The 21,317-nt window shown below is 42.1% G+C and overlaps 1 protein-coding gene across 2 annotated transcripts in view; it reads left to right on the top strand.

Annotated features, from left to right (window-relative positions):
- LOC120026443 (endoplasmic reticulum metallopeptidase 1-like) overlaps positions 1-21,317 on the top strand; it is a 56,655-nt gene that overhangs the window by 7,345 nt on the left and 27,993 nt on the right. For both annotated transcript variants that reach the window (XM_038971305.1, XM_038971306.1), the window contains 5 exons: positions 2,815-3,110; positions 12,209-12,336; positions 12,537-12,642; positions 14,022-14,168; positions 18,640-18,732. In XM_038971305.1, the coding sequence (XP_038827233.1) occupies positions 2,815-3,110; positions 12,209-12,336; positions 12,537-12,642; positions 14,022-14,168; positions 18,640-18,732 (770 nt within the window). The remainder of the gene's footprint in view (positions 1-2,814; positions 3,111-12,208; positions 12,337-12,536; positions 12,643-14,021; positions 14,169-18,639; positions 18,733-21,317) is intronic.

Raw genomic sequence — 21,317 nt, 5'->3', positions numbered from 1 at the left:
GCTTTCGTTAATAAACTGATGAGAAAACCACGGGTAAAACCTTGCTGAGATGATCAATGTATTGGTTGCATTGTTGTATCGTCAATTTCTCTAGCCAAAACGTCTTGAAGGCCTTGACCAGTTCATCTTTGCTTGTAGGCTTGGCAGAGTTACGGATGAATGTTTTCAGTTGATGCCAAACAAGTTCCATCGGCTTTAAATCAGGAGACCTACATGTAGAGATGAAAAAAATATATATTTGTAGATATACTGTAGGCCTACCGTAGGTGTTGTAGGTCATTTTATTATTTAATTTAACCTTTATTTTACTACATAAAGGTCTACATACTCTGTTGGCATTTTGACCCAGTTTATGCCCTCCTTTGCAATGCAAACCCAGTGTGTTTTGGGTCATTGTCTGCATTCGGGGAAGAAAAATACAATACTAGAAATATACATGTAATAAACATAACAAAATATTGCTATAATCCTACCTTGAAAGAAACAATGTGGTCCCAGAAACACCTCTCTGTCATAGGGTCCAGCATATCTCTTGATGATTTCTTCCTCAAAGAAATCTCGAGACATGATACCTGAAAAAGGAGGCAACAGTGAATTATTGTTGAAAACATAACAGTCCGTGAGGTGTAGGCTACAATATTTTATGTACCTTTTGCTTTGTAAATAGCTGAACTTACCATCAAAAATCTAATATGGGCTTGGTCCCTGGTGAGAAATTGCCTCCCACACATGGAGTTTGAGCAGATGCTTGGGACAGCTTGCTTGATCTTCTTCCTTTTTTTCTGTAGCAATTTTGAGTAAATTGCTCAAGGGCCGCGGCTGATTCGTATGTGAAGATGACGTCATTGAATGTCTCGCCAGCTTTGATCCTTGGGCCTGCAGGACGCAAAGTTCTTTGTTTGTCAGACGAATCATTGGGTCAAAACTACAGAACAGTACAAAACAAGCAAACACATGGTTAATGTTCAGAGAATTTATAAAAAACATAACATTTCTTACCGAGCCTTTCCGTAAATCCACGCAAGTTTCTTCAACTGTCTTCTGACTGTGATTAGAGCGATGTTGATATTGTGCCGTGATGCTAGCCGATTACAGATGGCCTTTGCCGATCGCTCATCATCTTCATTCATCAGCGAGTCGACGGCTTGAATAATCTCATTGGAAATGGAATACAATGTAAAAATGTGCAGCATACAGTAAAGACCAGCAGTTGATTTATTTAAGCATTATTTTTAGCATTATTAGGCCTACTTTACAGTATTGTCGCCTACTGTACCTGTTCATTTTCCTGGGCTTTCGAGTTTAATGTCTAATCGGTCTAATGTCCATTGCTCGTATTTCTTGGCCCAAGCAAGTCTCTTCATCTTATTGGTGTCCTTTAATAGTGGTTTCTTTGCAGCAATTCGACCATGAAGGCCTGATTCACACAGTCTCCTCTGAACAGTTGATGTTGAGATGTGTCTGTTACTTGAACTCTGAAGTATTTATTTGGGCAGCATTTTCTGAGGCTGGTAACTCTAATGAACTTACCCTCTGCAGCAGAGGTAACTCTGGGTCTTGCAGGGGACATGCTGAATTGGTGACATGTCTGGTGAGTATGCAGGCCATGGAAGAACTGGGACTTTTTCAGCTTCCAGGAATTGTGTACAGACCCTTGTGACATGGGGCCGTGCATTATCATGCTGCATGCTGAAACATGAGGTGATGGTGGCAGATGAATGGCACAACAATGGGCCTCAGGATCTCGTCACGGTCTATCTGTGCATTCAAATTGCCATCGATAAAATTAAATTATAAGCCTGCAGCTTATGCTTGCCCATACCATAACCCCACTGCCACCATGGGGCACTCTGTTCACAACGTTGACAACAGCAAACCGTTTGCCCACACGACGCCATACATGCCATGCCGTCTGCCCGGTACAGTTGAAACTGGGATTAATTTGTGAAGAGCTCTCTTCTCCATGGTGCCATTGGCCATCAAGTCGGGTACGACGCCGAACTGCATTAGGGTAAAGACCCTGTTGAGGATGATGAGCACGCAGATGAGAAACCCACAGTTTCATCAGCTGTCTTGGTGGCTGGTCTCAGACGATCCCGCAGGTCAAAAAGCCGGATGTGGAGGTCCTGGCCTGGTTACACATTTTCTACGGTTATGAGGTCGGTTGGACGTACTACCAAATTCTCTAAAATGATATTGGAGGCGGCTTATGGTAGAGAAATTAACATTAAATGATCTGGCAACTGCTCTGGTGGACATTCCTGCAGTCAGCATGCCAATTCCACGCTCCCTCAACTTGTGACATCTGTTGTGTGTTGTGACAAAACTGCACATTTTAGAGTGGTCTTTTATTGTCCCCAGTGCAAGTTTCACCTGTTTAATCAGTCCATCCACCTGACAGGTGTGGCATATCAAGAAGTTATCTTGGCAAAGGAGAAATGCTCACTAACAGGGATGTAAACTAATTTGTGCAGAGAAATAAGCTTTTTGTGCATATGGATAATTTCTCTGATCTTTTATTTCAGCTCATGAAACATAGGACCAACACGTTGCGTTTATTAGTTGGAAGGGGACTTCAACATTATTGTGTTTTGATATATTTTGAATACCTTTTTGAACACTTTATGATGTTGTTTATTGACCCCCTTTCCATTTGTTTGACAAGAAATCAAAGCCTTTGCCTAGCTTTCATTTTACACCCAATTTGACATGCTCCTATGTACTTCACATATTGGTGCTCATGGGTCCTTGTACATGGAAATGGCCATACCTCAGCACATTTGCTGACTCCCTGTATGCCTTGTTTGGTACCAGGGAGCACCTGGAGCGCATCACCAGCGTCGGTCCCCGTCCCGTGGGCAGCCAAGAGAACGAGGTCCTAACGGTGAACTTCCTGCTGGAGCAGATAGAGCACATCAAGGCCATTAGCGCCTCAGGACCCAACTCTGTCACTGTGGACGTACAGAGACCCACAGGCTCCTACAAGATCCCGGGAGGATTCACATCCTACTGTAAGGTCAGCAACATTGCTGTCCGTCTGGAGCCCAAGGCTGGGGCTCAGCACCTCATGCTGGCCAATTGCCACTTTGATACTGTGGCCAACAGTCCAGGTACAGTACAATACAACATGTCTTTTTCGTTATGTTACTCACAACTCTACTGACATACATACATACATACATACATACATACATACATACATATAGTTGAAGTCGTTGAGTTTACATACACCTTAGCCAAATACATTTAAACTCAGTTTTTCACAATTCCTGACATTTAATCCTAGTAAAGATTCCCTGTTTTAGGTCAGTTAGGATCACCACTTTATTTTAAGAATGTGAAATGTCAGAATAATATGAGAATGATTTATTTCAGCTTTTATTTCTTTCATCATATTCCCAGTGGGTGAGAAGTTTACATACACTCAATTAGTATTTGGTAGCATTGCCTTTTAAATTGTTTAAGAAATTTGGTCAAACGTTTCAGGTAGCCTTCCAAAAGCTTCCCACCATAAGTTGGGTGAATTTTGGCCCATTCCTCCTGGCAGAGTTGGTGTAACTGAGTCAGGTTTGTACGCCTCCTTGCTCACACACGCTTTTTCAGTTCTGCCCACAAATTTTCTATGGGATTGAGGCCTCCTCCGTTTTCCTTGTAAGCCTCCCCCGTTTTCCTCCAAACATAATGATGGTCATTATGGACAAACAGTGCGTTCATCTCTAGGAGACAGAACGCGTCTCCTTCTTGAGCGGTATGACGGCTGCGTGGTCCCATGGTGTTTATACTTGCGTACTATTGCTTGTACATATGAACGTGGTAACTTCAGGGGTTTGGAAATTGCTCCCAAGGATGAACCAGACTTGTGGAGGTCTACCATTTTTTTCTGAGGTCTTGGCTGATTTCTTTTGATTTTCCCATGATGTCAAGCAAAGAGGCACTGAGTTTGAAGGTAGGCCTTGAAATACATCCACAGGTACACCTCCAATTGACTCAAATGATGTCAATTAGCCTATCAGAAGCTTCTAAAGCCATGACATCATTTTCTGGAATTTTCCAATCTGTTTAAAGGCACAGTCAACTTAGTGTATGTAAACTTCTGACCCACTGGAATTGTGATACAGTGAAATAATCTGTCTGTAAACAATTGTTGGAAAAATTACTTGTGTCATGCACAAAGTAGATGTCCTAACCAACTTGCCAAAACTATAGTTTGTTAACAAGAAATTTGTGGAGTGGTTGAAAAACGAGTTAATGACTCCAACCTAAGTGTATGTAAACTTCCGACTTCAACTGTACATACATACAGTTGAAGTCGGAAGTTTACATACACTTAGGTTGAGTCATTAAAACTTGTTTCTCAACCACTCCACAAATTTCTTGTTAACAAACTAGTCTGAAAGGCCGCTCAGCAATGAAGTAGCCACTGCCCCAAAACCGTCATAAAAAAGCCAGACTACGGTTTGCAACTGCACATGGGGACAAAGATCGTACTTTTTGGAGAAATGTCATCTGGTCTGATGAAACAAAAATAGAACTGTTTGGCCATAATGACCATCGTTATGTTTGGAGGAAAAAGGGGGAGGCTTGCAAGCCGAAGAACACCATCCCAACCGTGAAGCACGGGGGTGGCAGCATCATGTTATGGGGGTGCTTTGCTGCAGGAGGGACTGATGCACTTCACAAAATAGATGAGGAATGAAGTTATGACGATATATTGAAGCAACATCTCAAGTCATCAGTCAGGAAGTTAGAGCTTGGTTGCAAATGTGTCTTCCAAATGGACAATGATCCCAAGCATACTTCCAAAGTTGTGGCAAAATGGCTTAAGGACAACAAAGTCAAGGTATTGGAGTGGCCATCACAAAGCCCTGACCTCAATCCTATAGAAAATTTGTGGGCAGAACTGAACAAGCGTGTGCGAGCAAGAAGGCCTACAAATCTGACTCAGTTACACCAGCTTTGTCAGGAGGAATGGGCCAAAATTCACCCAACTTATTGTGGGAAGCTTGTGGAAGGCTACCCTAAATGTTTGACCCAAGTTAAACAATTTAAAGGCAATGCTACCAAATACTAATTTAGTGTATGTAAATTTCTGACCCACTGGGAATGTGATGAAGGAAATAAAAGCTGAAATAAATCACTCTCAACTATTATTCTGACTTTTCACATTCTTAAAATAAGTGGTCATCCCAACTGACCTAAGACAGGGAATTTTTACACAGATTTAATGTCAGGAATCGTGAAACTGAGTTTAAATGTATTTGGCTAAGGTGTATGTAAACTTCCGACTTCAACTGTATATACATACAAGGACTTAATATTTTCCAGGTAATTTGCAAGTGTTCCATCCCGAAAATGAATCACTTTTCTCCCGGGTAACCCAGTAATTCCCGCCCAAACCGGAAGTGTCATTCTAAAGAATATAAATATGGAGATTTGATTAGAGCTTTGATCAGCATGAAAATTCAAGCCTGATAGAGGGCAGTGTGGAATTGGGATTGCGTCATCTGTGGTTCTGTTGGGGCGGTATGTGAATTGGAGTGGGTCTAGGGTTTCTGGTCTGGGATGATGGTGTTGATGTGAGCCATGACCAGCCTTTCAAAGCACTTCATGGCTACAGATGCGTGATACTGGGTGATAGTCGTTTAGGAAGGTTACCTTGGCGTTCTTGGTCAGAGGGACTATGGTGGTCTGCTTGAAACATGTAGGTATTACAGACAACCTCAGGGAGAGGTTGAAAATATCCGTGAAGACATTTTCCAGTTGGTCTGTGCATGCTCTGAGTACATGTCCTGGTAATCCATCTGGCCCCGCGGCCTTGTGAATGTTGACCTGTTTAAAGGTCTTACTCACATCAGCTATGGAGAGCATGCTCACATAGTCGTCCGGAACAGCTGGTGCTCTCATGCATGCTTCAGTTATTTGCCTCGAAGCGAGCATAGAGGGTATTTAGCGCAACTGGTAGGCTCGTGTCACTGGGCAGCTCGCGGCTGGGTTTCCTTTTGTAATCCGTAATAGTTTGCTAGCCCTGCCACATCTGACGAGCTTCAGAGCTGGTGTAGTATGATTCAATCTTAGTCCTGTATTGACACTTTGGAAGTTTGATAGTTCATTTGAGGGAATAGCGGGATTTCTTATAAGTGTCCTGTTTAGTGTCCCTCTCCTTGAAAGTGGCTGCTCTGGCCTGTAGCTCAGTGCGGCTGTTGCCTGTAATCCATGGCTTCTGGTTGGGATATATGCGCATGGTCACTGTGGGTCAACGTCATTGATGCACTCATTAATGATGCCGGTGACCCCTCAATACCATCAGATGAATCACAGAACATATTCCAGTCTGTGCTAGCAAAACAGTCCTGTAGTTTAGCTTCCGTATCATCCAACCACTTCCATATTGAGCGAGTCACTGGTACTTCCTGCTTTAGTTTTTGCTTGTAAGAAGGAATCAGGAGGACATAATTATGGTCAGGTTTACCAAATGGATGGCGAGGAAGAGCTTTGTACCCATCTGTGTGGAGTAATCTGTGTCGATTCTTTTCTTGTTTGCTTTTATGGCCTTTATACAGCTTGTTGAGTGCAGTCTTTGTGCCAGCATCGGTTTGTGGTGGTGAATAGACAGCTACGAAAAATATAGATGAAATACGTTTCATTATCTTCATCATTATAATGACATGCTTGAAAGATATAGGACTAGAATAAGATACAGACGGCTTTCACATCTCTTCACGAAGATTGAATGGTTATGGGTCTGAACAAATAACGGCTATAGCCTTCCCTATTTCCATTGCGTTTTCTTTCTTCTTTCCAAACCCCTATGAGTTCTATTGGCTGCTGTATTTAACATTCAGCAAACAAGAGCTTGCATCCTTCTTCGAATAGTGTATTATAAGAAATGATAATAAAAAATATCCCAGCAAGCTATTCTAGTCTAGCTTTTCCTGAGACTCCAAGAGCATTTTTTTTTTAAGGAGTGATGGATACTTAATGGAAGGTGTCCTTAATGTTTTGTACACTCAGTGTATATGTGGACATCTATAGTGAACAAAAATATAAACGCAACATGGAAAGTGTTGGTCCCATGTTTCATGAGCTGAAATAAAAGATCCAAGAGATTTTCCATTTTCACAAAAAGCTAATTTCTCTCACATTTTTGCACAAATTTGTTTACATCGATGTTGGTGAGCATTTCTTCTTTGCCAAGATAATCCATTGTTGTGGAAATTCTAACCAGAAAAGAAGACTTCAAATAACAATTCACTCAATGGTGCAGAGTTAAGAGCCCAACCAACAAGATTTGGGTCTCAGTTTTTATAACCTTTGTCTACGTGGCAGTTTAGCAAATGTGTGAGAGTCTGGTGGGTACATTACGTAAAAACAAGCGATAACGCCAGTTTTGTAACTATATAGTTGCTGCTGCTCAAGCTAGCCTCTTCTCTTCACATCTCCACACAGCTATGCCCTTGAAAGATACGAAAATAACAGGATGGACCAAAAACCGATCACACAGACGGCCCTTTGTCTTGGGCCGCAAAAACAAGAGTGGAAGAACTCTAGCTTCTTCTTACATGACAGAAACAAACAGTGGAAATGTACAGTTTTAAGGCTTATACAGCGTATGTGCAAAACAGAGTTTATACATTTCCCACCATACCATCCACCTGACAGGTGTGGCATATCAAGAAGCTGATTAAACCGCATTATCATTACACAAGTGCACCTTGTGCTGGGGACAATAAAAGGCCACTAAAATGTGCAGTTTTGTCACACAACACAATGCCACATATGTCTCAAGTTTTGAAGGAGCGTCCAATTGGCATGCTGACTGCAAGAATGTCCACCAGAGCTGTTGCCAGAGAATTGAATATTAATTTCTCTACCATAAGCCATTTTAGAGAATATGACAGTACTTCCAACTGGCCTCACAACCGTTACACACCTGGCCAGGACCTCCACATCTGGCTTCTTCACCTGTGGGATCGTCTGAGACCAGCCATCAAGACAGCTGATGATACTGAGGAGTATTCTGTTTTGTGGGGAAAAACTAATTCTGATTGGCTTGGCCTGGCTCCCTAGTGGGTGGGCCTATGCCCACCCATGGCTGCGCCCCTGCCCAGTCATGTGAAATCCATAGATTAGGGCCTAATGAATTTATTTCAATTGACTGATTTCCTTATATGAACTGTAACTCAGTAAGAAAAATATAAAACCCAACATGCTAGAATGTCTAAGATTTTTACTGAGCACATGAGCATATTCCGTGAATCGAATAAAAAGCAACGATAACCTTTTGGCCCTGTGTACCAGACACACACACACACCCACACACACACTGGTAGGAATGTCAGCAGAGAAGTCGCTATCACAGGCACACACACACACACACAAAGGAATTTAAGTTTGTTTGACATTTGGCAAAGTGAAACCAACCAGACGAAATAATACAAAAATACAATGTAACAAATAGTCGAACTCTGATTTGAATTATAGCTCAACTGTGTGAAAACGCCTTTACTCTAACACATTCACACACTTACGCTGTCTTTCTCTTACTCTCCCATTCTCTCTCTCTGACATTCCCTCAATCTCGTGTGCTCTCTACTCTTACTCTCTCCATCTCTCTCTGTCATGCTGTCTCTCTCTCCCTCTTATTCCCATCTCTCTCTCTAGCCCTCTCTTACTCTCTGTTTGATGCTGATGGTTTCTCTAAGGTTTTCAGAAGGATATGATGTGTGCTGTGTATGTTAAAAGAGAGATAATATGTGCTGACTTGACAGCTTAGATCAGATGATCTTGATGTAGGCCCTACTTGTACTTCTCATCAGCATACTAATCTGCATGTTTTGTTTGTCACTGCTCCAGACACTGACACATAGTAACCACCAACACTCTTGAGGTGAGCCCCCCATGCCTTTACACCTGTTGCCTTGCTTCAGACAGGTGAAGATCTACTGTTGCGGCCTATGCAGTGCATTCGGAAAGTATTCAGACCCCTTGACATTTTCCACATTTTGTTACGTTACAGCCTTATTCTAAAACGGATTAAATAAATAGTTTTCCTCATCATTCTACACACAATACCCCATGACAAAGTGAAACAGGTTTTTAGAAATTTTAGCAAATGTATAAAAAGATTTAAAAACATACCTTATTTACATTCAGGCCCTTTTCTATGAGTGTCAATTGAGCTCAGGTGCATCCTGTTTTTCATTGATCATCCTTGATGTTTATATAACTTGATTGGAGTCCCCCTGTGGTAAATTCAATAGATTGGACATGATTTGGAAAGGCACACACACCTGTCTATATAAGGTCCCACAGTTGACCGTGCATGCCAGAGCAAAAAACAAGCCATGAGGTTAAAAGGAATTTTCAGTAGAGCTCTGAAACAGGATTGTGTCGAGACACCGATCTGGGGAAGAGTACCAAAACATTTCTGCAGCATCGAAGGTCCCCAAGAACACAGAAGTTTGGAACACCAAGACTCTTCCCAGAGCTGGCCGTCTGGCCAAACTGAGCAATTGGGGGAGAAGGGCCTCGTTCAGGGAGGTGACCAAGAACCTGATGGTCACTCTGACAGAGCTCCAGAGTTCCTCTGTGGAGATGGGAGAACCTTCCAGAAGTACAGCCATCTCTGCAGCACTTCACCAATCAGGCCTTTATGGTAGTGCGGCCAGACGGAGCCACTCCTCAGTAAAAGGCACATGACAGACCGCTTGGAACTCTTTGGCCTGAATGCCAAGCGTCACGTCTGGAGGAAACCTGGCACCATCCCTACGGTGAAGCATGGTGGAGGCAGCATCATGCTGTGGGGATGTTCTTCAGCTGCAGGGACTGGGAGACTATTCATGATCAAGGGAAAGATGAACGGAGCAAAGTACAGAGAGATCCTTGATGAAAACCTGCTCTAGAGCTCTCAGGACCTCCGACTGGAGCGAAGGTTCACTATCCAATAGGACAACGACTCTAAGCACACAGCCAAGACAACACAGCAGTGGCTTCGGGACAAGTCTCTGAATGTCCTTGAGTGGCCCAGCCAGAGCCCAGACTTGATCCTGATCTAACATCTTTGGAGAGGCCTGAAAATAGCTGTGCAGCGGCGCTCCCCATCCAACCTGACAGAGCTTGAGAGGATCTGCAGAGAAGAATGGGAGAAACTCCCCAAATACAGGTGTGCCAAGCTTGTAGCGTCATACCCAAGAAGACTCGAGGCTGTAATCGCTGCCAAAGGTGCATCAACAAAGTACTGAGTAAAGGGTCTGAGTAAATGTGATATTTTATTTTTAATTACATTTGCAAAAATGTCAAACTTTTTTGCTTTGTCATTATGGGGTATTGTGTGTAGATTGAGGGAGGAAAAAGAACAATTTAATCCATTTAGAATGAGGCTGTAACGTAACAAAATGTAGAAAACGTCAAGGGGTGCGAATGCAAAGCTGTCATCAAGGCAAAGGGTTGCTATTTTGAAGAATCTCAAATATAAAACATATTTTAATTATTTAACACTTTTTTTTGGTTACTAAAGGATTCCATATGTGTTATTTTATAGTTTGATGTCTTCATTATTCTACAATGTAAAAAATAAAGAAACTCTTGAATCAGTAGGTGTGTCAACTTTTGACTGGTACTGTACACTCAGTGGCCAGTTTATTAGGTACACCACCCCATTCACAGAAATGGTTCGCTCCTATAGACAGTGAGTCACGTGGCCATGGCTTGCTATATAAAGCAGGCAGACCGGCATCGAGGCATTCGGTTACTGTTAGAATGGGCAAAATGAGTGACCTAAGCGACCTTGAACGTCGGCGTCAGGCGCGCCAGTTCCAAGAGCTGAGAAATGGCCGGCCTCCTGAGCTTTTCACGACCGTGTCTAGGGTTTACCGAAAATGGTGCGACAAACAAAAAAACATTATCAAAGGCAGTCCTGTGGGCGAAAACCACTCATTGAGAGGTCGAAGGAGAATGGCAAGAATTGTACAAGCTAACAGGTGGTCCACAAACAGGAAAATAACGGTGCAGTACCACTGTTGAGGCATCTCGGAATGCACAAGTTGTTGGTCATTTTCACGGATAGGCTATTGCAGCAGACTAACACACCAGGTTCCACTCTTATCAGCTAAAAACAAGAATAAGCAGCTCCAGTGGGCCCACGATCACCAGTACTGGACAATTTGAGGAGTGGAAAAGCATTGCCTGTTCCGATGAATCCCAGTTCCTGTTGCAGAGTCAGGACTTGGCGTAAACAGCATGAGTCCATGGCCCCAACCTGCCAGGTGTCAACAGTACCGGCTGGTGGTGTAATGGTGTGGAGTATGTTTCCCTGGCACACGTTAGGTCCCTTGATTCCAAATGAGCAATGTTTCCATGCCCTGAGGAATCTGGGCTGTCCTGGAGGCAAAGAGAGGTCCGACCCAGTGCCTAATAAACTGGCCAAACTGGGTGTATATCTCGTCAACAGAAAAACTTGACTGCAAAATAGACAGGTTGGAATGTCTGACTGAAATCCAGGACAAATTTGCCTTTTTTGTAAATTAGCTGTTTGAATTTGTTGATTAAAATGCGGGACATGTTTTTTTTTTTTTGCGAGCAAGGAGGCCTACAAACCTGACTCAGTTACACCAGCTCTGTCAGGAGGAATGGGCCAAAGTGTGGAATTCCACCCTCCTTCTGTTTTACTTGTAGTGTATTTTTTAAGTTTTTATCAGATGGGAATAGCTTTAGAAGGCAACACGGGTGAGCGGCCGGACCGCGACTCGACCTTGCATTTCCGGGGGTGAATTGTGGTCCTGAGTCTTTAGCACCAACTGCTGAACCAGAATCTGGCACGAGATGGGTATTTTACCTACAGGGCATGCTATGCATTGGGCGCGCAGTGCTGAATAGCTTTTCTGATGAACGGTTCTAAGTAGACTTAGGCTACTGTTGCTCCCACTGTGTAGCTTGTCTGATGTTTAGGCAGTAACAGTTAGGCATTAAGTGATCACTGCTGCTCCCACTGTGTGATTAGGCATTCATCCCTCCAGGTAGGAATTTCAGCAGAGCGTTCACTGGCACGGGCGCGCACACACAAACACACACTAATCTCGCTCGCCAATATTGACAAACACACCTGTGTGATTCTACGAGACTATATATACACACGCACGCACACATGGGCAAAGCTATTCTGACAGCATTTTTTTTGTGTATGACCCCATGTCACCTGTGCGTGTGACAGGTGCAAGTGATGATGCGGTGAGCTGTGCGGTGATGTTGGAGGTGATCAGCTCCCTGGCCAATCTGTCCACTCCTTTACGACACGGGGTGGTGTTCCTCTTCAACGGAGCAGAGGAGACCATGCTGCAGGTGAGAGAGAAACTGGGGACCGTAGTGAACACTGGTCAGGTCAACTGAGAGGAATTTCACAATCGCATTTCGATTTGTTTCGGCCAGAATCATAAATACTAGTCCTCTTTTGTGCAAGGACACCTTTTTTGTTCTTTTGTAGAATTCTATTCAATGACATAATATGGAATGTGAAATATTTTATACTCTCTCTGTGTTAGGGGAGTCATGGCTTCATCACTCAGCATCCCTGGGCCAAGCAGGTCCGAGCCTTCATCAACCTGGAGGCAGTGGGGGTGGGGGGCAAAGAGCTGGTGTTCCAGACAGGTTGGTGGACGCCTTTTATTAGGGCACACTGCAGTCAAATGTTTTGCAACTGCAAACAAGAAAGGGATTCAGGTGGTTCAGTTAAAAATCAATGTGTATTGGTCTTATACACAGTTTAGCAGATGTTATAATGGGCACAGCGAAATGCTTATGTTAGTAGCTCCTAATAATGCAGTAAAATGTCAAACAAGTACACAAATAGGGGGCTCCCGAGTGGCGCAGCGGTCTAAAGGCGTCACTACAGCCTTGGGTTCAATCCCAGGCTGTGTCACAGCCGGCCGTGACCGGGAGCCCCATGGGACGGCGCACAGGGGAGGGTTTGGTCGCCGGGATTTCCTTGTCTCATCGTTCTCTAGCAACTCCTTGTGGCGAGCCGGGCGCCTGCAAGCTGACCTCGGTCGTCAGTTGGACGACGTTTCCTCTGACACATTGGTGCAGCTGGCTTCCGGGCTAAGCGAGTAGTGTGTCAAGAAGCAGTGCGGCTTGGCAGGGTCGTGTTTCGGAGGATGCATGCCTCTTGACCTTCACCTCTTCCGAGTCCATAGAGGAGTTGCAGCGATGAGGCAAGATCGTAACTACCAATTGGATACCACGAAATTGGGAGAAAAAGGGGGTAAAGTAAAAAAATATATAAGTACATAAAAAAACTAAATCAAGAACGTCGGGACAAATTCAGTTAACCCAGTTTCAGTCAGTTTTCTTCAGTTTGGTGCCTAATGAACAAGACTCAGGAACTGGGCCAATTGGAACACATTTATATAGGTGTCTGTGAACAAGCCTTCTTGCCCCTCGGGACGGAGTAGAGCTGTGTTGCACTATACTGCCTGGCAGAAATGCAAATGTCCCCATAAATGTCAACTTGAGGAGAGGTGTTTTAGGAAAAACAATTCACTGGCTGCAGAAACAAAACTGTCCTGCTGTTGTGAATACCTTACCTTATATGCTGCTTGCTATTGTTTTTGTATCCTTTAAAGCAGGGGTCAGCAACAGGTGGCCTGCAGGGATTTTAGTTTTTGGTAAAATCACCAGGAATTAAGCTAAACATTTGTTTCATTTAAGAAATCTGTTCCCAAGTATTCCCACAAGTAAAATAAAATAGACTTATGTGATCGTGTCTCAATGTAAATCAAAGATATGAAATAGTTATTTTCAAATACAATAATCTATTTTTGGACTTATTTGTGATCATTTTGCAGTGTAGAAATTATTATAATTATGTTCCGGACCCCCAACCACTTGATCCGACACAAACCGTCCCACGGCTGAATCTAGTTGCCTACCCCTGCTTTATAGGGTGAATTCTGTGTACAATTGAAGTGATATTTTCACATCTTTCACAAGTCTGTCTTCTCTCGTCTCACCTTCATTGATACACACAGGTCCTGAGAATCCCTGGTTGATCCAGGCCTATAACCATGCTGCCAAACATCCCTTTGCTTCTGTGGTGGGACAGGAAATCTTCCAGAGCAGGTTGATCCCATCCGACACAGACTTCCGCATCTACAGGGACTTTGGAAACATTCCAGGTAGGGTAAAGCGTCAGTATTAAGTCTTCAAGTAAAGTTATCAACTCTCTGACTTCAGATCTCCACTCTGCCATCTTGTTTTCAGTCGACTGCAGTCTGCCTTCACTTTATTTGAAGCTTTGCTGTGTTGTAGTTCAACATTAATGTATGCGTTAGTGTTGAACCGCCCCCCCTAGGATTCTTATCACATTTTGTAGTACAAAGTGGAATTCATAATTTTTTGTTTTGTTTTTAAGGATGAATGAAAATTAAAACGCAAATACATCATGATTAGATAAGTGTTGACCCCCCCCCCCCCAGAGTCAATACATGTTAGAAACACATTTTGCAGTGGTTACAGCTATGAGTCTTCCTGGGTAAGTCTAACAGCTTTGCACACCTGCATTGTGCAATATTAAAAAAAGGCAAATAAATCTTTTTTTTCTTTTAAATTCTTCAAGTTCTTTCAAGGTGTTGGGGATCATGGCTAGATGGCCATTTTCAAGTTTTGCCATAGATTTTCAAGCAGATTTGACTCAAAACTGTAGCTTGGTCACTCTGGGACATTCACTGTCTTCTTGGTAAGCAACTCCAATTTATATTGCCTTGTGTTATAGGTTATTGTTCTGCTGAAGGGCTAATTCCTCTCACAGTGTCTGGTGTAAAGCAGACTGAAGCAGATTTTTCTCTAGCATTTTGACTGTGCGTAGCTCATTACGCTCATTCCTGAAAAACTCCCAAGTCTTTGCCGATGTCAAGCATACCCATACCATGTCGCAGCCACCACCATGTTTGAAAATAAGGAGCCAGTTACTCATTGATGTGTTGTGTTGGATTTGCCCCAGACATAAGGATTTACATTTAGGCCAAAAGGTGTATTCCTTTTGTGTGTTTTTTGCAGTATTACTTTAGTGCCTTGTTGATTTACAGGATGCATGTTTTTTGAATATTTTTATTCTGTATATTTGTATTCTTTTCACTCTGCCATTTAGGTCATTATTGTGGAGTCACTACCAATGTTGTTAATCCATCCTCATTTTTCTCCCATCACAGTCATTAAACTCTGTAGCTGTTTTAAAATCACCAATGGCCTCATGGTAACATCCCTGAGTAGTTTCCTTACTGTCTTGCAGCTCAGTTCAGAAGGACGACTGTATCTGTGTATCTGTGTGGTTTAACACATCATCCACAGCATAATTATTAACTTGGCCATGCTTAAAGATATATTCAGTGTCTGATTTGTTATTGTTACTCATCTACCAATCACTGCTCTTCTATGAGGCTTTTGAAAAGCTCCCTGGTCTTTGCAGTTGAATCTGTGCTGGAAATGCAATACTTAACTGAGGGACCTTACAGATGTTGTATATATGGGTGACAGCGGAAGGGGAAGTCATTAAAAAAATCATGTCAACCCCTATTATTTCACACACTGAGCCCATGTAACTTATTATCAAATCAAATGTTCTTTGTCACATGCGCCGAATACAACACGTGAACAGTTACAGTGAAATGTTTACTTACAGGCCCTTAACCAACAATGCAGTTTTAAGAAAAATAAGTCTAAAAAAAGACTAAAATAAACTGAAGAAAAAAAATGAAAAATAACAAATAATTAAAGAGCAACAATAAAATAACATTAACGAGGCTATATTTTAATTTAATTTTAATTTAATTTATTAATTTAACCTTTATTTAAGTAGGAAGGGCTCATTGAGATTTAAAATCTCTTTTTTCAAGAGCGTCCTGGCCAAAATAGGCAGCACCAATTCATTACAAAAATTACAGACAGACAACATGAAAAACTACAAGTAATCTAGTAAAAACCATAGAATTCACAAGAGTATAACAAAAATCAAAAACAGCAAGTTAAAAACATTGACAGGTCAGGGAATCAGTCTCAAGATCATTCATCAGTGATTTAAAAAGACCAATATATACAGGGGGTACCGGTACAGAGTCAATGTACGGGGGCACAGGTTAGTCGAGGTAATATGTACTTGTAGATAGAGGTAAAGTGACTGCCTAGATAATAAACAAAGTAGCAGGAGCGTAAAAATGGGGGGGGGGGGGGTTAATGCAAATAGTTTGGGTAGCTATTTGATTAGCTGTTCAGGAGTCTTATGGCTTGGGAAGCCTTTTGGACCGAGGCTTGGCACTCCAGTACCGCTTTCCGTGCGTTAGCAGAGAGAACAGTCTATGACTAGGGTGGCTGGAGTCTGATTTATTAAGGGAAGTGCTTGACTTCTGAACTAATTTAGGCTTGCCTAATCCAAGGGGGTAAATACAACAACTATACTTTTGTTATAATTTTTTTTAATGATTTGTAAACAATTGTTGAATTTTCTTTTCCCTTTGACCTTATGGAGTATTTTATGTAGATAGATGACAATTAAATCTATCAATCCCACTTTGTAACGCAACAAAATCTGAAAAAAATCCAAGGGGGTGAAAATTTACGATACCCACTAAATATTTTTTATATTTTCTCCCGATTTTTATTATCGTCCGATATTTGCCTTACTGTTATATCAATATCGGATGATATTCCACCGATAACAGATATCCATAAATGGGATGAAAAAAGGGAATTTTGTGCTCATCTGATCATTTGCACCCATTCTTGTGATGTCATTATTGTTGTAATGTAAGAGGTCAACATTTGAATCATATTTCTTGGACAATTGCTATTTTGAGTGGCAATTTATGAGAATTATCAGTGTGGGAAAATTACACTTTAATTTCCCCACTGTTTTACAGTATGTTGGCAGAAACAGTTGAAGTCGGAAGTTTACATACGCCTTAGCAAAATACATTTAAACTCAGTTTTTCACAGTTTCTGACATTTAATCCTAGTAAAAAGTCCCTGTCTTAGGTCAGTTAGGATCACCACTTTATTTTAAGAATGTGAAATGTCAGAATAATAGTAGAGAGAATTTTTTTCAGTTCTGCCCACAAATGTTCTATGGGATTGAGGTCAGGGCTTTGTGATGGCCACTCCAATACCTTGACTTTGTTGTCCTTAAGCCATTTTGCCACAACTTTGGAAGTATGCTTGGGGTCATTGTCCATTTGGAAGACCCATTTGCGACCAAGCTTTAACTTGCTGACTGATGTCTTGAGATGTTGCTTCAATATATCCACATCATTTTCCTACCTCATGATGCCATTTATTTTGTGAAGTGCACCAGTCCCTCCTGCAACATGATGCTGCCACCCCCGTGCTTCATGGTTGGGATGGTGTTCTTTGGCTTGCAAGCCTCCCCAGTTTTCCTCCAAACATAACGATGGTCATTATGGCCAAACAGTTCTATTTTTTTTTTTTATCAGACCAGAGGACATTTCTCCAAAAAGTACAATCTTTGTCCCCATGTGAAGATGCAAACCGTAAACTGGCTTTTTTATGGCGATTTTGGAGCAGTGGCTTCTTCCTTGCTGAGCGGCCTTTCAGGTTATTTTTTTATTTTACCAGGCAAGTCAGTTAAGAACAAAGTCTTATTTTCAATTACGGCCTAGGAACAGTGGGTTAACTGCCTTGTTCAGGGGCAGAACGACAGATTTTTTTCTTGTCAGCTTGGGGATTCGATCTTGCAACCTTTCGGTTACAAGTCCAACGCTCTAACCACTAGGCTACCTGCCACCCCAAATGCCGATTTATGTCGATTATAGGACTCGTTTTACTGTCGATATAGATACTTTTATACCGGTTTCCTCCAGCATCTTCACAAGGTCCTTTGCTGTTGTTCTGGGATTGAATTGCACTTTTCGCACCAAAGTGTGTTCATCTCTAGGAGACAGAACGCGTCTTCTTCCTGAGCAGTATGATGGCTGCATGGTGTTTATACTTGCGTACTATTGCTTGTACATATGAACATGGTAACTTCAGGGGTTTGGAGATTGCTCCCAAGGATGAATCAGACTTGTGGAGGTCTACAATCTGTTTTCTGAGTCTTTGCTGATTTTCTTTTGTTTTTCCCATGATGTCAAGCAAACAGGCACTGATTTTGAAGGTAGGCCTTGAAATACATCCACAGGTACACCTCCAATTGACTCAAATGATGTCAATTAGCCTATCAGAAGCTTCTAAAGCCATGACATAATTTTCTGGAATTTTCCAAGCTGTTTAAAGGCACAGTCAACTTAATGTATGTAAACTTCTGACCCACTGGAATTGTGATACAGTGAAATAAACTGTCTCTAAAAATTTTGGGGGAAAAATGACTTGTTATGCACAAAGTAGATGTCCTAACCGACTTGCCAAAACTATAGTTTGTTAACAAGAAATTTGTGGAGTGGTTGAAAAATGAGTTTTAATGACTCCAACCTAAGTGTATGTAAACTTCCGACTTCAACTGTATATCGGTAAGTTGTTCCTCCCAAAATTGGTATCGGACCCCAAAAAACTATATCTGTCGGCCTCTAATTAGTAAATTCCATCCCCTATACTCTCCCTGGAGTCTTTCCTCCAATGTGACTCATGTCCCTCTGTCTGTAGGCATTGATTTAGCCTTCATTGAGAACGGCTTCATCTACCACACCAAATACGACACACCCGACAGGATACTGACAGACTCCATCCAGAGGGCGGGTGAGTACTTTGGGCCATATAGCGGTGCTTCTCAGATAAGAGCAAAGATTGTGTGTGTGGAGGGCAGTTTCTCCGTCATCAATCTGAAGCTGCAGGGAGTCGAAGAAGACTGGTACCGGGGTGTTTGGACGGCTCAGCTGCATGGCTGGCTCAGCTTAGCTCCGCTTTGGTGGGGTTTAGGCAAGGGATAGTGGGTTACGCCTGTTTACAAGTGCTTAATTTGAGACGGAACAGGATCCTGCACCTCAGATTTGACTGTTTCGGCACCTATTTACCCGGATCCGGTACCTCTTGCCGAATGATTTTATTCGTTTCACTGTTCTCACTGTAAACATTCTAATAAAAGCGATGGGTGTTAAATCAAGTTGCCTCCTCGTTATTTCTCTCGCCCCCCCCAGAAAGACCATTTAAATCATCCTTCTGTGTAATCATTCTATCCTGAAACACACTGATTCCAGTCCTGCTCTCTTATTTATACATAGAGGTTATGGGGAGGGCCAGTTGGGTAAGTAACTGATCTTAACACAGGTCTTGGTTGTGGTGGTCAACTAGTGAAGAGGTCCCGACGTAAATCACGTCACGTAGCCTAGGCTAGTCGTCCCCCTACTGAATTTGAAACGTGGGAAAGTCAAATAAGGAATGGATAAGAAAAGGTCATTGAGTTTGATGACAAATGTACAGTAACATCCTCTGCCTCTGACAGAAAAAAAACAGAGCCCTCAGGAAAAAAGTTTTTGAACATGCCCGAACCAAGGCGTATTTGGTGGCAGCAACCATTGTAGATAAGGCTGAAGAGGACACCCAGGTTATAGTTAACACTCAAAATGAAAAAATAGACACTACATCCAGTCTTCAGAACAACTTTAGAAGGAGACTAAATGTCACTGCCACAAGCCTGTTCATGGCTTTGAGACAGAAATTGACTGGCGTTAAATGGATTTGACATGGGGAGTGTTGTTGTGGTCAGGTTTTGAAAACTAAGGTAGGAAAATGTGTTTTCCTTTACAAACTGTACTGTGAAGTTATTCTGAATATTTGGTTCGTGTGATCGCACAGGCAGGAGGCCTACAGTGCCTTCGGAATGTATTCGGACCCCTTGACTTTTTCCACATTTTGTTAGGTTACAGCCTTATTCTAAAATTGATTTGAATCGTGTTTTCACCCACGTCAATCTACACACAATACCACATAATGACAAAGCAAAAACTTGTTTTTAGAAAGAAAAAAAACCTGATAACACATTTACATACAGTACCAGTCAAAAGTTTGAACACACCTACTATATTTTTATGATTTTCTACATTGTAGAATAATAGTGAAGACATCAACACAATGAAATAACACATGGAATCATGTAGTAACCAAAGAGGTGTTCAACAAATCAAAATATATTTTTATATTTGAGATTCTTCAAAGTAGCCACCCTTTCTGGATTGCCTGACCTTCATGTATTCTACCATAAAGGCCTGATTGGTGGAGTGCTGCAGAGATGGTTGTCCTTCTGGAAGGTTCTCCCATCTCCACAGAGGAACTCTAGAGCTCTGTCAGAGTGACCATCGGGTTCTTGAACACCTCCCTGACCAAGGCCCTTTTCCCCCAATTGCTAAGATTGGCTGGGCGGCCAGCTCTGGGAAGAGTCTTGGGGGTTCCAAACTTCTTCCATTTAAGATGATTGAGGCCACTATGTTCTTGGGACCTTCAATGCTGCATAAATGTTTTAGTACCTTTCCCCAGATCCTCAACACAATCCTGTCTTGGAGCTTGGTGCATATGCAAATGGTGGGTGTTCTGCAGTGACGTTTGAAATTACACTAGACCTACACCTCCCTCCGTCACCATCTTTCTCTCCTTGCTCCAATGCTCAGCTCAGCTCAGGCCACACTAGGGCAGTGGCGGTCAAGAAATCTTGTCAGCCGTTGATTGTCAAGCAAATAACTGCCGGTCTCACGGTAATTCACCGTTAATTAATTAGCCACTGATGCAGACCTTTGGAACATCTACATTTTAAAAAGTCTAATAAATCCATGTAATATAGCCTGCATTGTCACAATAAATCCATTAATTATTATTTTTTATTCTAAAGAGACATGATATGAATAAAATGTCTATTTCAGAAGAACAGAATCGCATACTCTGAGTTGTCCTTATGTTAGGTCCTGATCTGGCTATGCCATATGGCTGTGGGCTACACTAGTTCATTTAGTAGACGAGATTTGCTTAGAATTCCGTGGCATTATTTTATAGTATGAAGAATACCATTGAACATAAATTAGAAAGGATATTTTCTTCAAACGATTTGAGGGAGTGCGCACATGCGGCTTTTCTGTGTTGAGCAGTTAACAAAGAAACAGGTCATCCTATATGCTTAATTTAGAGTTATTTATGCAACTTTAGTTGTGATACAAACATTGGATAATATGTTTTTGATTTTTAATAAATTATAAGGCTGCATGATGCGACTATCCAATTCGGAGGCGCATATTGAAGATATTGTAAGAACTGTCCACGTTTACTTTTCGTCAGCCAACAAGATGAGTAGGCCTAATGAACAGCAAAAGCACTAGCCTATCAACTTTTGTACTATG

The sequence above is a fragment of the Salvelinus namaycush genome, chromosome 31 (genome assembly GCF_016432855.1).
Source record: "Salvelinus namaycush isolate Seneca chromosome 31, SaNama_1.0, whole genome shotgun sequence".
NCBI lineage: Eukaryota > Metazoa > Chordata > Actinopteri > Salmoniformes > Salmonidae > Salvelinus > Salvelinus namaycush.
The sequence above is the reverse complement of the archived record's forward strand: the minus strand, read 5'-3'. Positions and strand labels throughout refer to the sequence as shown.